This window comes from Oncorhynchus gorbuscha, linkage group LG23 (genome assembly GCF_021184085.1).
Source record: "Oncorhynchus gorbuscha isolate QuinsamMale2020 ecotype Even-year linkage group LG23, OgorEven_v1.0, whole genome shotgun sequence".
In the NCBI taxonomy this organism is placed as follows: Eukaryota; Metazoa; Chordata; class Actinopteri; order Salmoniformes; family Salmonidae; genus Oncorhynchus; species Oncorhynchus gorbuscha.
In genome coordinates this window covers 37,538,442-37,556,573 of record NC_060195.1, presented here as the reverse complement: position 1 = coordinate 37,556,573, position 18,132 = coordinate 37,538,442, and the positions used below count along the sequence as shown (strand labels likewise).

General features: G+C 47.7%; 1 protein-coding gene across 6 annotated transcripts; it reads right to left on the bottom strand.

Moving 5' to 3' along the window:
* Nucleotides 1–517: 517 nt before the first annotated feature.
* LOC124011093 (mucin-22-like) lies at nucleotides 518–17,906 on the bottom strand. Of its 6 annotated transcripts, none has more exons than XM_046324101.1 (11): nucleotides 17,764–17,906; nucleotides 17,240–17,394; nucleotides 8,499–8,598; nucleotides 8,320–8,427; nucleotides 8,076–8,182; nucleotides 7,681–7,795; nucleotides 7,267–7,332; nucleotides 5,558–5,747; nucleotides 5,029–5,186; nucleotides 3,427–4,908; nucleotides 518–3,378 (listed from the first exon to the last, which is right to left on the bottom strand). In XM_046324101.1, the coding sequence occupies exons 2-11, from the start codon at nucleotides 17,383–17,385 to the stop codon at nucleotides 679–681; spliced, it is 5,172 nt and encodes a 1,723-aa protein (XP_046180057.1). In that variant the 5' UTR covers nucleotides 17,386–17,394; nucleotides 17,764–17,906; the 3' UTR covers nucleotides 518–678. The 6 variants fall into 6 exon arrangements, with proteins under 6 accessions (XP_046180057.1, XP_046180056.1, XP_046180052.1 ...); XM_046324100.1 differs by having other exon boundaries at nucleotides 518–4,050; nucleotides 4,099–4,908; XM_046324096.1 differs by having other exon boundaries at nucleotides 519–4,908.
* Nucleotides 17,907–18,132: the final 226 nt, after the last annotated feature.

Sequence of the window (18,132 nt, the reverse complement as noted above, 5' to 3'; positions counted from 1 at the left end):
ACATGTAGCTTATCACAGTGCAAGGAAGAGGAGGAAGAGACAGAGGACACTGAAAGACCTCCCAGTAAAGAGGTGAGCGTTGTTGTCGAAGGGCTGAGTGGCACAACTGCTGGGTTCAAAATGTAAGACCAACCCCTCTCTCGCTCTCCCACTCAAATCGAATCAAATCTCTCCCTCTCTATCCCTGCTCTGTTCCGCCCCCTGTTTTTCGGGTCAGTCTGTCCCACTGATTCTCAACTGACCAATCAAAGGATCAAGAGCCAGGAAGTGCTGGCCAGCGACAGCGAGGATGATACCCCAGCAGCATCGCTGTGGCTTTGGGGTGTTGGAACAGGAGCACTGTGTGTTTGTGAGACTTTGTGTAAATCCATTTCACACCACTTATGGAATCCCTTTGAGGACAAATATTTAAAGAGATTCAGCCTTTTTATTGGACCATGATGATGACATCACCCCGGGGACTCCGGAGTTATGAGGAATTGAACAACAAGCACTTCCTGTTTATGTTGGCATGTCCATGATCAATGTACACAAGCCCTAGAATAAAACAAACACTATTTTAGAAAAACGAATTGCTTTATTTACATTCCAGAAAAGTCTACAATTGAAGGAAATGTTTTATGGGTCATTTTTGTGGTTTGTAAAATATTTTTAGACGTCGATTTCTTTCCTAGCTTGTTAAAAGTATGTCTCCATAGACGGAGTAGAGTTTCTTTTGGAACCAAATGTCTGTGAGCCGCTGTTTCCGGGGAGGGGGACATTGCTGTGTTGCACCTGAAAACTCTTCCCTCTCGTCTGAGGCTTCCTCCTCTCCCTCTTTCTCTCTTTCTCCTCTTTTTCAATCTCCTTCTCCCTCTTCTTCCGTAACTTCTCCTCCTCTTTCTCCCTCCTCTCCTGTTCCCTCCGTCTCCTCCTCCTCTCTCTGGAGCTCAGCTCCTCCTCTTCCTCCCCCCTGACCGTGCGCCCCTCACCTGTCCCATCACTAAAGTCCTGGATCAGGATTTTGGGGACAGGGACTTTAGGTTCCCCTTTCTCCCTGCCCTGTTTGGGCTGCTCCCCTTTGAGCCTGCGGAAGAGACCAAATCGCCTGGGGGTGTCGGTTGGTCTTCTGCCTGGTTTGGACACAGTCTGAGGTGGGACAGTGCCTGGGATGCTCCCTGTGACATGTCGTGGTGATTCTGGGTGTTTTGGTACCTGAATTGGAGCTGTGGTGTTAGGTTGTGGTTGGTCGAACTGAATGAGGTCTGCATTTGATTGGTTAGAGTGTGTGAAAGTGGGTTGTGATTGGTTGGGGTCGGTGAAGAGATCCTCAGAGAGCCTCCGAGTGAGCTTCCGTGAGCTGCAGGACTTGCAGTGCCGGAAGTCTCCGGAAGTGGTTGCCAAGGGTCCATCACGGGCCTGAGTCCTTTGGGAGGAGACGTCCGGGTGTGTGGATACTGGGTTGTCAGATCCAGCCTTTGAGTCTGCAGGAGGTGGAGACTCGCTCTTTTCACTCTTACTTTGGGACTTTGGGTTGCCAGGTATGAGAGGGAGGTCAGCTTTCAGTGATTCCCCCTGATGTGATGGTGGAAGGATGTCAGTTGAGGCTTCCTGAGAGGGAAATGTTAATGCTTCCTCTTCTTTCTCTCCTTCACTCTCTCTGACATTCTGGGTCTCCTGATTCTCCTCTGGATGGATGGTGACTGGACCCTGGGGTTCTTCAGGAATCTTCTGGTCTTGGCCTGTTTGGTCTTGGCCTGAGGTCAACTCTGGAGAAACCTGGCTCTGATTGGCTGGTGTTATCCTAGAGGGCTCTGTGTATTGTACCTCTATCTTTGATGCTTTCTCTGTGTGTGTCCAAATTTCATTTGGGGATGCTATGACCGCCTCTATCCCTGTGCTTGTGTCAGTGGTTTCCTCTATCCCTGTGTTTGTGTCAGTGGCTTCCTCTGTCCCTGTGTTTGTGTCAGTAGTTTCCTCTGTCCCTGTGCCAGTGGTTTCCTCTATCCCTGTGTCAGTGGTTTCCTCTGTCCCTGTGCCAGTGGCTTCCTCTATCCCTGTGTCAGTGGTTTCCTCTGTCCCTGTGTCAGTGGTTTCCTCTGTCCCTGTGTCAGTAGTTTCCTCTGTCCCTGTGTCAGTGGCTTCCTCTGTCCCTGTGTCAGTAGTTTCCTCTGTCCCTGTGTCAGTGGCTTTCTCTGTCCCTGTGTCAGTGGTTTCCTCTATCCCTGTGTCAGTGGTTTCCTCTGTCCCTGTGTCAGTAGTTTCCTCTGTCCCTGTGTCAGTGGCTTTCTCTGTCCCTGTGTCAGTGGTTTCCTCTATCCCTGTGTCAGTGGTTTCCTCTGTCCCTGTGTCAGTAGTTTCCTCTGTCCCTGTGTCAGTGGTTTCCTCTATCCCTGTGTCAGTGGCTTCCTCTGTCCCTGTGTCAGTAGTTTCCTCTATCCCTGTGTCAGTGGTTTCCTCTGTCCCTGTGTCAGTAGTTTCCTCTATCCCTGTGTCAGTAGTTTCCTCTGTCCCTGTGTCAGTAGTTTCCTCTGTCCCTGTGTCAGTGGCTTCCTCTGTCCCTGTGTCAGTAGTTTCCTCTGTCCCTGTGTCAGTGGCTTCCTCTGTCCCTCTGTCAGTGGCTTCCTCTGTCCCTGTGTCAGTAGTTTCCTCTGTCCCTGTGTCAGTAGTTTCCTCTGTCCCTGTGTCAGTGGCTTCCTCTGTCCCTGTGTCAGTGGCTTCCTCTGTCCCTGTGTCAGTGGTTTCCTCTATCCCTGTGTCAGTGGCTTCCTCTGTCCCTGTGTCAGTGGTTTCCTCTATCCCTGTGTCAGTGGCTTCCTCTGTCCCTGTGTCAGTGGCTTCCTCTGTCCCTATGTCAGTGGTTTCCTCTGTCCCTGTGTCAGTAGTTTCCTCTGTCCCTGTGTCAGTAGTTTCCTTTGTGCGTGTCTCTGTCCCTACCTCTATCTCTGACTCTTTCTCTGTCTCTATGTGTGTATCAGCCTCCATCTGTGACCCCAAGTCTGCCTCTATGTGCATCACTGACTCATTTTCTCCCTGTGTCTCTGTTTCTGTATGTGCCTCTACCTCAGTTTCTACCTCTGTTTGTCTCTCTGCCTCAGATTTTTTGTCCGTGTGTGTCTCCATTGCTGCCCCTTTGTGTGACTGTGTCTCTGTACGTGCCTCTATCTCCTTGTTGGTATCAGTCTCTGTGTTCGTCTCTTTTTCTCTCTCTCTCAGTGACCCAATGTATGTTTCTGCCTCTAAGTTTGTATCTGCCTCTTGTTGCGTGTCGGCCTCAGTGTCTGTCTCAGTGTCTGCATTAACATATGTTTGAGTCTCTGTTTTTGACCCCATATCTGTCTCTGTTCCTACACTTTTATCTGTGTGTTGTCCTTTCTGTACCTCAGCCTCCATTTCCTCCTCTGTCTTGGCTTCTGTGTGACTCTGGATCTCTGTCACTGTTTCCTCCTCTGTCTTGGCTTCTGTGTGAATCTGGATCTCTGTCACTGTTTCCTCCTCTGTCTTGGCTTCTGTGTGACTCTGGATCTCTGTCACTGTTTCCTCCTCTGTCTTGGCTTCTGTGTGAATCTGGATCTCTGTCACTGTTTCCTCCTCTGTCTTGGCTTCTGTGTGAATCTGGATCTCTGTCACTGTTTCCTCCTCTGTCTTGGCTTCTGTGTGAATCTGGATCTCTGTCACTGTTTCCTCCTCTGTCTTGGCTTCTGTGTGAATCTGGATCTCTGTCACTGTTTCCTCCTCTGTCTTGGCTTCTGTGTGAATCTGGATCTCTGTCACTGTTTCCTCCTCTGTCTTGGCTTCTGTGTGAATCTGGATCTCTGTCACTGTTTCCTCCTCTGTCTTGGCTTCTGTGTGAATCTGGATCTCTGTCACTGTTTCCTCCTCTGTCTTGGCTTCTGTGTGAATCTGGATCTCTGTCACTGTTTCCTCCTCTGTCTTGGCTTCTGTGTGAATCTGGATCTCTGTCACTGTTTCCTCCTCTGTCTTGGCTTCTGTGTGAATCTGGATCTCTGTCACTGTTTCCTCCTCTGTCTTGGCTTCTGTGTGAATCTGGATCTCGGTCACTGTTTCCTCCTCTGTCTTGGCTTCTGTGTGAATCTGGATCTCTGTCACTGTTTCCTCCTCTGTCTTGGCTTCTGCATGTGTCTCGGTCTCCTTGCGTTCCTCTGCCTCACCCTTTGTCTCTGTCACTATGTGCTCTGTGACGACACGTGCACTCTCTGTTGACTGTTTGCTCAGTACTTCCCGTGTTTCCATGGAGCCTTTACTGTGGTTAGTTTCCTGTGACTGGCTGTTGCTGTGCTGCTCAGAGGCCTGTGTCTCGCTGAAACCACCCTGCTCCTCCTCCTGGCCCTGTGAGGTGACGTGAGGGTCAGAGGTGAGCTCACGCTGCCGGGACGCTACTCCGGCTGAATCTGGGGTCATCTGGGTCTTTTGGGTTCTGTCCTGTTCTGATGGTTCTTTGTGTTCTAACGGTTCTCTCAGTTCCACTGGTTCCCTGTCCTCTGTAGCAGGAGGTGGAACACCCTGAGCTCTCACTGGACTACCATCATTCTCACTTCCTCTCCTCAGATCCCCTCCCTCGCTTCTCTCCTCCCACGCCTCCTCTGAAACCTTCCTCACCTCTCTGCCTCCCCCCTCCCACTCCCCTGTGTCTGTTTTGCTCCCTCTCTTCCACCTCTTGCGGAGGAGCGAGGGAGACAGAGAGAGGAGGGAGGGCGAGCGAATCGGTGGGATGGACAGGTTTTCTTTCGTCCTCTCCTTCCTGTTCCTCTTCTCCTCCCTCTCTCGAGCCCTCGCCCACGCCATCCGATATCCGTGGCAACGACCCCGGGGATCAAAAGTGGAGGCAGGCCGCTCCTTCCTCCACTTCTCCAGCTCTTTCTCTGTCTGCCTCTCCAGATCCTTACCCGAAAGAGGGACAGAACACACCTGGGTGGGGGTGAAAGGGAGATGGAGAGTTGGTAAAAGTGGGGTAACACAGGTGTGTATTGTACATGCATGGTAGGATAGTTCAAGAATAACCGGTGTACATGAGGCCAGGTGTCTGACCTCTCCGATGAAGGTATCGTCCTCCTGCTGCACCTGCTCCCTCACACCCCTCAGCCTCTCCAGAGTCTCCATCTGGCCCTCACACTCCTCCCTCTGCTCCACCCGGCCCAGAGCCCTGCGCACCAACACAACCGCCACCTGGAACAACACACGTACTCCTGATGGAGGGGGATGGAGAGGGTGAGAACGACACACAGGATATGTGGGGAGTGAGAGGTGAGGTTATCCAAACCCTTTGTTAGAAAGATACTTTCTTTAGGGTTCACTATAGACAGACGGACGGACGGACGGAACGGACAGAGAGAGAGAGAGACAGAGAGAGACAGAGAGAGACAGAGAGAGACAGAGACAGACAGAGACAGACAGGGGAAGAGAGTCTCTGTATGTACTCTGTCATTCAGACAGACAAGATAGGGACAGAAGAGCAGGTGAATGGTCATACTATAAGTATAGATATACTGGATAACATATATGAATGAATAGATAGATGGATAGATTAATTAATTAATTCCGTCCTTCATTAACAGACCGTAGCAGAAGAACAGGTCCCAGACTCGGAGGAGGGTGTTGAATGGCAGGTGGCGTGTGAACAGGCACATCAGCCAATCGGTGGCGAACATCAGAGGCTCCACGCCGTGTCTCTGCAGATGCTTGTGGGTTGCGGGACATGTCTTCTTCAGCACCCAGGTCAGCATGGCCGCATCAAAGAGAACCCCCTCCTACAGACAACATTAGAGACATTAGAGACAACATCAGAGAGACAAGTGTCTCTATATATTTTGTGGTATATATTTTAGATTTTAGATTCTTCAAAGTAGCCACCCTTTGCCTTGATGACAGCTTTGCCTACTCTCGGCATTCTCTCAAGTAGCTTCACTTGGAATGCAATTCCAACCGTCTTGAAGGAATTCCCACATATGCTGAGCACTTGTTGGCGGCTTTTCCTTCACTCTGCGGTCCAACTCATCCCAAACCATCTCTTTTGGGTTCAGGTTGGGTGACTGTGGAGGCCAGGTCATCTGATACAGCACTCCATCACTCTCCTTTATGGTCAAATAGCCCTTACACATCCTGGTGGTGAGTTGGGTCATTGTCTTGTTGAAAAACAAATGATAGTCCCACCAGGTGCAAACCATGTTGGTTACGTGTGCCTTGAATTCTAAATAAATCAGAGACAGTGTCACCAGCAAAGCACCCTCACACCATCACACCTCCTCCATGCTTCACGGTGGGAACCACACACGCGGAGATCATCCATTCACCTACTCTGCGTCTCACAAAGACACTTAGGTTGGAACAAAAAATCTCAAATTTGGACTCATCAGGCCAAAGGACCGATTTCCACCGGTCTAATGTCCATTGCTCATATTTCTTGGCCCAAGCAAGTCTCTTCTTCTTATTGGTATCCTTTAGTAGGTGTTTCTTTGCAGCAATTCAACCATGAAGGTCTGATTCACACAGTCTCCTCTGAACAATTGATGTTTAGATGTGTCTATTACTTGAACTCTGTGAAGCATTTATTTGGGCTACAATTTCTGAGGCTGGTAACTCTAATGAACTTATCCTCTGCAGCAGAGGTAACTCTGGGTCTTCCATTCCTGTGGCGGTCCTCATGAGAGGCAGCTTCATCAGAGCACTTGAAGGTTTTTGCGACTGCACTTGAAGAAACTTTAAAAGCTCTTGAAATTTTCAGGATTGACTGACCTTCATGTCTTAAAGTAATGATGGACTGTCGTTTCTCTTTCCTTAATTGAGCTGTTTCTGCCATAATATGGACTTGGTATTTTACCAAATAGGGCTATATTCTGTATACCACCACTACCATGTCACAACACAACTGATTGGCTCAAACGCATTAACAAGGAAAGACATTTCACAGATGAACTTTTAACAGGGCACGCCTGTTCATTGAAGTGCATTCCAGGTGACTACCTCATGAAGCTGGTTGAGAGAATGTCAAGAGTGTGCAAAGCTGTCATCAAGGCGAATGGTGGCTACTTTGAAGAATCTCAAATATCAAATATATTTTGATTTGCTGAACACTTTTTTTGGTTATTTCATAGTTTTGATGTCTTCACTAATTGTTCTACAATGTAGAAAATTGTCAAAATAAATTAAATCCCTGGAATGAGTAGGTGTGTCCAAACGTTTGACTGGCACTGTACATATGCAGTTTTCACTCTGTGAGTACTCTTTGGATCACTAATTGACCATGAGCAGTAAGTAACATTATCTTACCAGAAGGGGGCTGTAGTAGTCAGGGAGGTACTGTTCACTAATCTGTACCAGGCACCAGAATGCCTCCTATAGGAGGGGAAAGCAAAGGTAGAGACGGAAGGTTATTACAGGCTGTGACAGAGAGAAATCTCAAGCTTGCCACCTATCCAGTCCTTTCATGTTGTTCAGGTGGATGGATGGTGATCGTAACCAGGGGCGCAATTTCACTGGGGACTGAGGGGCGAGGGGGGGACATGTCCTACATTCTGAAATGGCATTTTTATCCCCCCTAATATTATCATTGGAAAGTGATACAAAACGAGGCAACGTGTGCTTTAGGACCATGGGACGCCTTCGAGCGGTCAGGTAGGCTGTTTGGAGTCCCCCCACCCCCCACTTCTAATACCAAAGTTGAGCCCCTGATTGTAACAGTACCTCAGTAGGCATGTTCATCAGCAGTACAGCTGCTACAGGTCCCTGGGCCTGACAGTATCCCTCGTCAGGCTTCAGCTGAGTAAAGGCCTTCAGCACGCGGAACAGACCACGCTGCCTACACACACACACACACACACACACACACACACACACACACACACACACACACACACACACACACACACACACACACACACACACACACACACACACACACACACACACACACACACACACACACACACAACACAACACTCAGATCAACCAGAACACTGACGGGATAACACCAGAGAATATTTATACAACACTACACAAAAGAACGAGAGATGGAGAAAGATGTGTTGTGGGTCATCATCGTCCCATAAATTGTACGGAGTATCATGAGGCTGTTTAACCCATGGCCATCTCTGGAGAGGAACATCTCATGGAAGGGGAACTGGCGGTCTAAGTCTCTCTCGATAACGTCCACACAGCTCTGTAGGGCGGGCCTGGAGTCCAGAGTCTGACAGAGGGAGAGAGATTTACCTGAGAACTTTACTCTGCAATATTTGTATATTTACGGTACGAATACCATAAAGGCCCAGTAAGAATCGTTTGTTAGAACTTATCTATATAGTTGAGTTGTTTACTCTGTCTTACCTGGTAGAGGTCCTTGTTGCGGTGCATTCTGTCTGTGGCGCCACACAGCAGTGGCCAACATTTAGCCCTGAGGGATGCTGGGATGCCTTTCTGACACTGCTCTTTGACCTGAGAGACCGGTGGAGAGTAAATGCCTGGGTCTGGTGTCCCAGGTTATATCAAAAACGCCAAGTACACACCTTGCTGGACTTCTTTAGTAAGACACGATCCCATTGGCTGATGATGTTGATCCACTTAGTCTCTCTCTGTCTAACGAGCTCAGGAGCAGGGCCTTCACTCCTGACACCAACATATCATAAGGAAAATAAGGTGATCACTTTGAGCATAGCTGTCATAATAACATTTTCATGTCCATATCTTTCTAGGGCAGGGAACTAACTCCTCACTTTGACTCTTTCCTGTTTCTGAGGACCAAAGTCCTCTCTAAGGCAGCCAATTTACCAAAATGTACTGAGTTGAGTCAACTGCACCTTCATGTCTCGTCACAGAGAAAGAGAACACCGTAAAGATACACAGGAAACAGGAAAACCGCATGGTGGGGGTATGACTATCTCCATAGCAACGGGTCAGGATGTTCAAGGACACAGAGTGAGAGAGTGTAGGAGATGACTGTTAAGAGGACGTCTGTTATATTTGTGTTGGGTTATTAGCTGGGTTTATTCTATGAACTAAATAAATAATGACTTACATTTGTATCTATATATTTAAAAAAGTACTGTGACGCTGAACTGTGATCTTTCGTGCTACAACTGTTTCTTTGCATGAAGTTGCAAGTTATAGGATGAGTCTTTAGTGTCTTCTGTTCACCAGAAATGCATTACAGCTCAGTTTGTTTCTCTTATCATAACTAATCAATCCTTTAAAGGGCAGTGCAGTTAAAAAGGTGATTTTCCTGCTGTTGTTTTTTAGGAAATTTCCACACAGGTCAAAATAACACTGAAATTGAGTAAAAGCTACAGTTGAAGTCGGAAGTTTACATACACCTTAGCCAAAGACATTTAAACTCAGTTTTTCACCATTCCTGACATTTAATCCTCATAAAAATTCCCTGTTTTAGGTCAGTTAGGATCACCACTTTATTTTGAGAATGTGAAATGTCAGAAGAATAGTAGAGAGAATGATTGATTTCAGATTGCATTTCTTTCATCACATTCCCAGTGGGTCAGAAGTTTACATACACTCAATTAGTATTTGGTAGCACTGCCTTTAAATTGTTTAACTTGGGTCAAACATTTCAGGTAGCCTTCCACAAGCTTCCCACAATAAGTTGGGTGAATTTTGGCCCATTCCTCCTGACAGAGCTGGTGTAACTGAGTCAGGCTTGTAGGCCTCCTTGCTTGCACATGCTTTTTCAGTTCTGCTCACAAATTTTCTATAGGATTGAGGTCAGGGCTTTGTGATGGTCACTCCAATATTTTGACTTTGTTGTCCTTAAGCCATTTTGCCACAACTTTGGAAGTATGCTTGGGGTCATTATCCATTTTAAAGACCCATTTGCAATGTCTTGAGATGTTGCTTCAATCGATCCACATAATTTCCCTGCCTCATGATGCCTTCTATTTTGTGAAGTTCACCAGTCCCTCTTGCAGCAAAGCACCCTATCTTATTTGTGTAAGAGCTTTTTAAAAAACAACAACTATAATTTCAGCCTGTTCAGGTGGGATGGAACTTTTGGCCATATCGTGATGTCACAATGTGATCTGATTATAATAGACCAATGACTGTTCATCTGGGTAAGGGGGTGGGCTCTAGACCATCCTATCCGCCAAGCATGGCTGTGTATGTAAATATCTTCACATTTGTTTCTGAAAGCCTACATCTGTCATGTTTTGTCTTAGATTGTCTTGTCATTTTGCTTTTCCCTCTGTTCGTTTTCCCCCTGCTGGTCTTTTTAGGTTCGTTCCCCTTTTTCTCTCTCTCTTCCTCTCTCTCTTCTCTCTATCGTTCCGCTCCTGCTCCCAGCTGTTCCTATTCCCCACACCTGTTCCCTATCTTTTTCCCTGATTAGAGTCCCTATTTCTCCCCTTGTTTTCCGTTTCTGCCCTGTCGGATCCTTGTCTATTGTTCACCGTGCTGTGTCTGTGTATCGCCCTGTCGTGTCGTGTTTCCCTCAGATGCTGCGTGGTGAGCAGGTGTCTGAGTCTGCTACGTTCAAGTGCCTTCCCGAGGCAACCTGCAGTTCTTGATCGAGTCTCCAGTCTGTTCTCGTCATTACGAGTGGAATTATGCCTTATGATTGTAGATTTACTTTACTGGATTAAAGACTCTGTTTTCGCCAAGTCGCTTTTGGGTCCTCATTCACCTGCATAACAGAAGGATCCGACCAAAGAATGGACCCAGCGACTACAGACGCTCGTAACACTGCCGTCGAGATCCAAGGAGCCATGCTCGGCAGACACGAGCAGGAATTGTCTGCTGCTCGCCATGCCGTGGAGAACCTGGCCGCTCAGGTTTCCGACCTCTCTGGACAGTTCCAGAGTCTTCGTCTCGTGCCACCTGTTACTTCCTGGCCTGCCGAGCCTCCGGAACCTAGGGTTAATAACCCACCTTGCTACTCCGGGCAGCCCACGGAGTGCCGCTCCTTTCTCACCCAGTGTGATATTGTGTTCTCTCTCCAACCCAACACATACTCTAGCGAGAGAGCTCGGGTTGCTTACGTCATTTCACTCCTTACTGGCCGGGCTCGAGAGTGGGGCACAACTATCTGGGAGGCAAGGGCTGATTGTTCAAACAATTACCAGAACTTTAAAGAGGAGATGATTCGGGTTTTTGACCGTTCAGTTTTTGGTAGGGAGGCTTCTAGGGCCCTGGCTTCCCTATGCCAAGGTGATCGATCCATAACGGATTACTCTATAGAGTTTCGCACTCTTGCTGCCTCTAGTGACTGGAACGAGCCGGCGCTGCTCGCTCGTTTTCTGGAGGGACTCCACGCAGTGGTCAAAGATGAGATTCTCTCTCGGGAGGTTCCTTCCAGTGTGGACTCTTTGATTGCTCTCGCCATCCGCATAGAACGACGGGTAGATCTTCGTCACCAAGCTCGTGGAAGAGAGCTCGCGTCAACGGTGTTTCCCTGCTCCGCATCGCAACCATCTCCCTCCTCTGGCTCAGAGACTGAGCCCATGCAGCTGGGAGGTATTCGCATCTCGACTAAGGAGAGGGAACGGAGGATCACCAACCGCCTGTGCCTCTATTGCGGATTTGATGGACATTTTGTCAATTCATGTCCAGTAAAAGGCCAGAGCTCATCAGTAAGCGGAGGGCTACTGGTGAGCGCTACTACTCAGGTCTCTTCATCTAGATCCTGTACTACTATGTCGGTCCATCTACGCTGGACCGGTTCGGGTGCTACATGCAGTGCCTTGATTGACTCTGGGGCTGAGGGTTGTTTCATGGACGAAGCATGGGCTCGGAAACATGACATTCCTTTCAGACAGTTAGATAAGCCTACGCCCATGTTTGCCTTAGATGGTAGTCATCTTCCCAGTATCAGATTTGAGACACTACCTTTAACTCTCACAGTATCTGGTAACCACAGTGAGACTATTTATTTTTTGATTTTTCGTTCACCTTTTACACCTGTTGTTTTGGGTCATCCCTGGCTAGTATGTCATAATCCTTCTATTAATTGGTCTAGTAATTCTATCCTATCCTGGAACGTTTCTTGTCATGTGAAGTGTTTAATGTCTGCCATCCCTCCCATTTCTTCTGTCCCCACTTCTCAGGAGAAACCTGGCGATTTGACAGGAGTGCCGGAGGAATATCATGATCTGCGGTCTTCAGTCGGTCCCGGCCAACTCCCTTCCTCCTCACCGGTCGTATGATTGTAGTATTGATCTCCTTCCGGGGACCACTCCTCCTCGGGGTAGACTATACTCTCTGTCGGCTCCCGAACGTAAGGCTCTCGAGGATTATTTATCTGTGTCTCTTGACGCCGGTACCATAGTGCCTTCTTCCTCTCCGGCCGGGGCGGGGTTCTTTTTGTTAAGAAAAAGGACGGTACTCTGCGCCCCTGCGTGGATTATCGAGGGCTGAATGACATAACGGTTAAGAATCGTTGTCATCTTCGAGATTCTTCCGTTGGGGACCTTACCATGTCATCAGAGGGCCTCTCGTTTGATTCTCCCATTAGTTAATGACGTTCTAAGGCATCAGGATTGCTGTGTCTCTTGACGTTTCAGGTACCATAGTGCCTTCTTCCTCTCCGTTCCGCCGCATTCAGGGCAGCTGTCGGGGTGCAGCGCTTTTTTAGGACTCATTTTTGTTGCTGAACATCGAGGCTGAATGACATAACGGTTGTTATCCAGCTTCCCCTCCGTTCTGTCATCAGCCTTCGAGATTCTGCAAGCCTGATGCCTTATCCCGTCTGTTTAGTTCTTGCCAGCCAGGTGCTTTACTAAGTTGGACCTTCTAACGCTTACCATCTCGTGCGCATCAGATCCAGTGGAAAACGGCGTTTAACACTCCGTTAGGGCATTTTGAGTACCGGGTTCTGATGCGCCAGCTGTTTTTCAGGCATTAGTTAATGATGTTCTGAGAGACATTGAACATCTTTGTTTTTGTCTATCTTGACGATATCCTGATTTTTTTCACCGTCACTCGAGATTCATGTTCAGCACGTTCGACGTGTTCTACAGCGCCTTTTAGAGAATTGTCTCTACGTGAAGGCTGAGAAGTGCTCTTTTCATGTCTCCTCCGTTACTTTTCTCGGTTCCGTTATTTCCGCTGAAGGCATTCAGATGGATTCCGCTAAGGTCCAAGCTGTCAGTGATTGGCCCGTTCCAAGGTCACGTGTCGAGTTGCAGCGCTTTTAGGTTTCGCTAATTTCTATCGGCGTTTCATTCGTAATTTCGGTCAAGTTGCTGCCCCTCTCACAGCTCTTACTTCTGTCAAGACGTGTTTTAAGTGGTCCGGTTCCGCCCAGGGAGCTTTTGATCTTCTAAAAGAACGTTTTACGTCCGCTCCTATCCTCGTTACTCCTGACGTCACTAGACAATTCATTGTCGAGGTTGACGCTTCAGAGGTAGGCGTGGGAGCCATTCTATCCCAGCGCTTCCAGTCTGACGATAAGGTTCATCCTTGCGCTTATTTTCTCATCGCCTGTCGCCATCTGAACGCAACTATGATGTGGGTAACCGCGAACTGCTCGCCATCCGCTTAGCCCTAGGCGAATGGCGACAGTGGTTGGGGGGCGACCGTTCCTTTTGTCGTTTGGACAGACCATAAGAACCTTGAGTACATCCGTTCTGCCAAACGACTTAATGCCCGTCAAGCTCGTTGGGCGTTGTTTTCGCTCGTTTCGAGTTTGTGATTTCTTACCGTCCGGGTAGCAAAAACACCAAGCCTGATGCCTTATCCCGTCTGTTTAGTTCTTCTGTGGCTTCTACTGATCCCGAGGGGATTCTTCCTTATGGGCGTGTTGTCGGGTTGACAGTCTGGGGAATTGAAAGACAGGTTAAGCAAGCACTCACGCACACTGCGTCGCCGCGCGCTTGTCCTAGTAACCTCAGTTTTCGTTCCTGTTTCCACTCGTCTGGCTGTTCTTCAGTGGGCTCACTCTGCCAAGTTAGCTGGTCATCCCGGTGTTCGAGGCACTCTTGCGTCTATTCGCCAGCGCTTTTGGTGGCCGACTCAGGAGCGTGACACGCGCTTCCTTCGTGGCTGCTTGTTCGGACTGCGCGCAGACTAAGTCGGGTAACTCTCCTCCTGCCGGTCGTCTCAGACCGCTCCCCATTCCTTCTCGACCATGGTCTCACATCGCCCTAGACTTCATTACCGGTCTGCCTTTGTCTGCGGGGAAGACTGTGATTCTTACGGTTGTCGATAGGTTCTCTAAGGCGGCACATTTCATTCCCTCAGGGCTAAACTTCCTTCCGCTAAGGAGACGGCACAAATCATCATCGAGAATGTGTTCAGAATTCATGGCCTCCGTTAGACGCCGTTTCAGACAGAGGCCCCAATTCACGTCACAGTTTTGGAGGGAGTTCTGTCGTTTGATTGGTGCGTCCGTCAGTCTTCTTCCGGGTTTCATCCCCAGTCTAACGGTCCCCTTCTCGATAAGCGCACCTATTTACAAGGTTAGGATCATGGACTGACGCTCACAACTCTCGGTCACCATTCTCGCTAAACTTCCTTCCGCTAAGGAGACGGTCATGTGCCAATTACTTACAGTTTTGGAGTGGAGTTCTGTCGTTTGATTGGTGGTCCGTCAGTCTCTCTTCCGGTTTCATCAGTCTAAGAGAGGGCCAATCAGACGATTGGTCGTTACGCAGCCTTTCTTTCAGAAACCCTCGTCTTGGGCAGAACAGCTCCCCTGGGCAGAATACGCTCACAACTGCTTCCTTCGTCTGCACCGGGTTATCTCCGTTTCAGAGTAGTCTGGGTTACCAGCCTCCTCTGTTCTCATCCCAGCTTGCAGAGTCCAGCGTTCCCTCCCTCAAGCGTTTGTCCAACGTTGTGAGCGCACCTGGAGGAGGGTGAGGTCTGCACTTTGCCGTTACAGGGCACAGACTGTGAGAGCCGCCAATAAACGTAGGATTAAGAGTCCAAGGTATTGTGCGGCCAGAGAGTGTGGCTTTTCGCAACCTTCCTCTTACGACAGCTTCTCGTAAGTTGACTCGCGGTTCATTGGTCCGTTCCGTGTCTCCCAGGTCGTCAATCCTGTCGCTGTGCGACTGCTTCTTCCGCGACATCTTCTGGTCCATCCTGTCTTCCATGTCTCCTGTGTCAAGCCCTTTCTTCGCACCCCCGTTCGTCTTCCCTCCCCCTCCCGTCCTTGTCGAGAGCGCACCTATTTACAAGGTACGTAGGATCATGGACATGCGTTCTCGGGACGGGGTCACCAATACTTAGTGGATTGGGAGGGTTACGGTCCTGAGGAGAGGAGTTGGGTTCCGTCTCGGGACGTGCTGGACCGTTCACTTATTGATGATTTCCTCCGTTGCCGCCAGGATTCCTCTCGAGTGCGCCAGGAGGCGCTCGGTGAGTGGGGGGTACTGTCATGTTTTGTCTTAGATTGTCTTGTCATTTTGCTTTTCCCTCTGTTCGTTTTCCCCTGCTGGTCTTTTTAGGTTCGTTCCCCTTTTTCTCTCTCTCTTCCTCTCTCTCTTCTCTCTATCGTTCCGCTCCTGCTCCCAGCTGTTCCTATTCCCTAATCAATCATTTAGTCTTCCCACACCTGTTCCCTATCTTTTTCCCTGATTAGAGTCCCTATTTCTCCCCTTGTTTTCCGTTTCTGCCCTGTCGGATCCTTGTCTATTGTTCACCGTGCTGTGTCTGTGTATCGCCCTGTCGTGTCGTGTTTCCCTCAGATGCTGCGTGGTGAGCAGGTGTCTGAGTCTGCTACGTTCAAGTGCCTTCCCGAGGCAACCTGCAGTTCTTGATCGAGTCTCCAGTCTGTTCTCGTCATTACGAGTGGAATTATGCCTTATGATTGTAGATTTACTTTACTGGATTAAAGACTCTGTTTTCGCCAAGTCGCTTTTGGGTCCTCATTCACCTGCATAACAACATCTGTGGTCACCAACCGGTCAATCGCGTTCAACTGGTCAATCTTCAAGGCATTCCTAGTCGATCACCAAACATTTCTGTAGAAAAGCCAACAATAAAGTCTTGCACTCCTTTTATTATTATTATTTTCCGGGTTGCACTGTTGATGGTAGGTACACTTGATTCAGAAGCCCTGGCGAAGGTAAAGTGTTCCCATTTTAAACTATTTAATTTGCCTGAGAACCGGGAGATCTGTGGCTAAATAGAGTATGCCTACTGCGCTGGCCAATCGGATAGCTCCAATCACAGTTACTACAGCTTCCAAGACCCCCGGCCACAGTAAAGTTTGATACTAGCCTACGTGAGATTTCACTACTTTTAAAACCATGACCAGAGAGAGACGGTCAAAGAATACAGCAAAGAGCTGCTTTTTAATGAGTGAGTTCATTGCCTAAGTTTTTATTCAGCACTCTCAACACTGTTTTATTCAACACTATTACAAAACAGAAAACGTGCTTCTCCCTACTTCCACTTGAGCCGCAGCGGCAATGAATGAGTAACCAAGTGTCTTGATAGCCCTGCGTTTTTATTATTATCTGCAGCTCGTCGTGTCTTTTTTAATATCGAGGAATATTTCACTTTCTCTGGTCATAGGAACAACATGAATTTGTGCATGAGGCAGTGCCACTCGAGTTTCGCCATCAGGTGGAAGACGGTGGGCACTCTCTCTGGTCAGTCTCACCGGAGGAAAGGAAGGAGAGAGCAGGGACTGTGAGAGGTGGACTATTTGCTGCTCTCTCCATCCTTCCCTGAGCTGCGACTAATGCCGTGCTTAAAACATCTGGAAACTAGGTCATATCATGACGTCAGTGATCTTCAGGTCAGAAAGTCAGTGCTCAAGAAAGATGCAAGAGTTTCCGACTTCCCAGTTGTCTTGAACACACTGAAGTTGGAAGTCGGAAACTCGGGCATCTTTCTTGAGCACTGACTTTCTGACCTGAAGATCACTGACGTCATGATTTGACCTAGTTTCTTTCCGAGTTCCCAGGTGTCCTGAAAGCACCATGACCATCAGATGCAGGTACCATCAGTCCATTATAATAAAAAAGCTAATTATTTAAATGTATTTACATTTACTGTACAAACCTCATTCCTACACGACTGTCTTTGTTAGGTTAATGTTACATTTTTTAAGTCAAGGGAAATAAATGATGACAAATATTTTGTAGTTATTTTCGCGAAATAAACACACAGTGATTTATTAGACATACAGTGGTGATTTAAAAATAAAATGAGAAAGACTGTACATGGGCTTTAAAAAAAGAGAGAGAGAGAGAGAGAGAGAGAGAAAATGTAAACCTTTACAGTGAAGAGTGAGAGAGAGAACAGAAACTGGTTTTCAGTGCTGCTAAGCCAGAGACTGCTTCGTACTGACCCGGCAGTGGATCCATTCACCAGGATGAAGCCGAAGCGGTCTGTCTCTGTGGCTGGAGTTGGAACACTGACCTCTGACCCCCTGTCAGAACCAGAAATGTCCTCTCCGCTGCGGGGCATCTGAGTCGGAGTGGACGCACTCAGCATCTTAATCTACTGAGAGAGGAGAGGTCCCAGTTTCAAAAATACTCATCACTTCTGTATTGATGGACCAGACTGTGTCCGTTGTGTGTGTCTGTACTTTATGAGTGTTAGAGCTAAAGCAAGTATACTTATAAGAATACTTATCCTGTATATTAAAACACTTAGATCAAACCTACAGCCTATTGTTACATAAATAAAGTACTTTAACACAATCTAAGCTTCATACATACAGTGTGGTGCTACAGAATCTATCCACAGCATCAGCAGATTAAGTTGTTCAATTTGAAGCAGTGAAGCCAAATCTGCTTCCTGCCTCGACACTAACTGTGACTGTTACCACACCCGGTAGTTATAAAGTAGCAATGGTGTAAAATCAAATACCTTTGAGTTCTCTCTCTCCTCTTTGATCACTGGGTGGAATGCTTGCTAGAGGGAAGTGTTTGCTTAGAACGAGATTGGAAAGAAAGAGAGAAACTTCCGCTATTCAGTCTTGCGCTCTCACAAACTAATATTGGGAAGTCATTATTGTGTGTGTGTATGTATATATATATATATATATATATATATATATATATATATATATATATATATATATATATATATATATATAGAGGGAAGTGTATATATATATATATATACATGTGTGTGTGTGTGTCAGTGGTGGCTGGTGGGAGGAGTTATAGGAGGAATGGCTCATGGTAAAGGCTGGAATGGAATAATGGAATGGTATCGAACAGATCAGACATATAG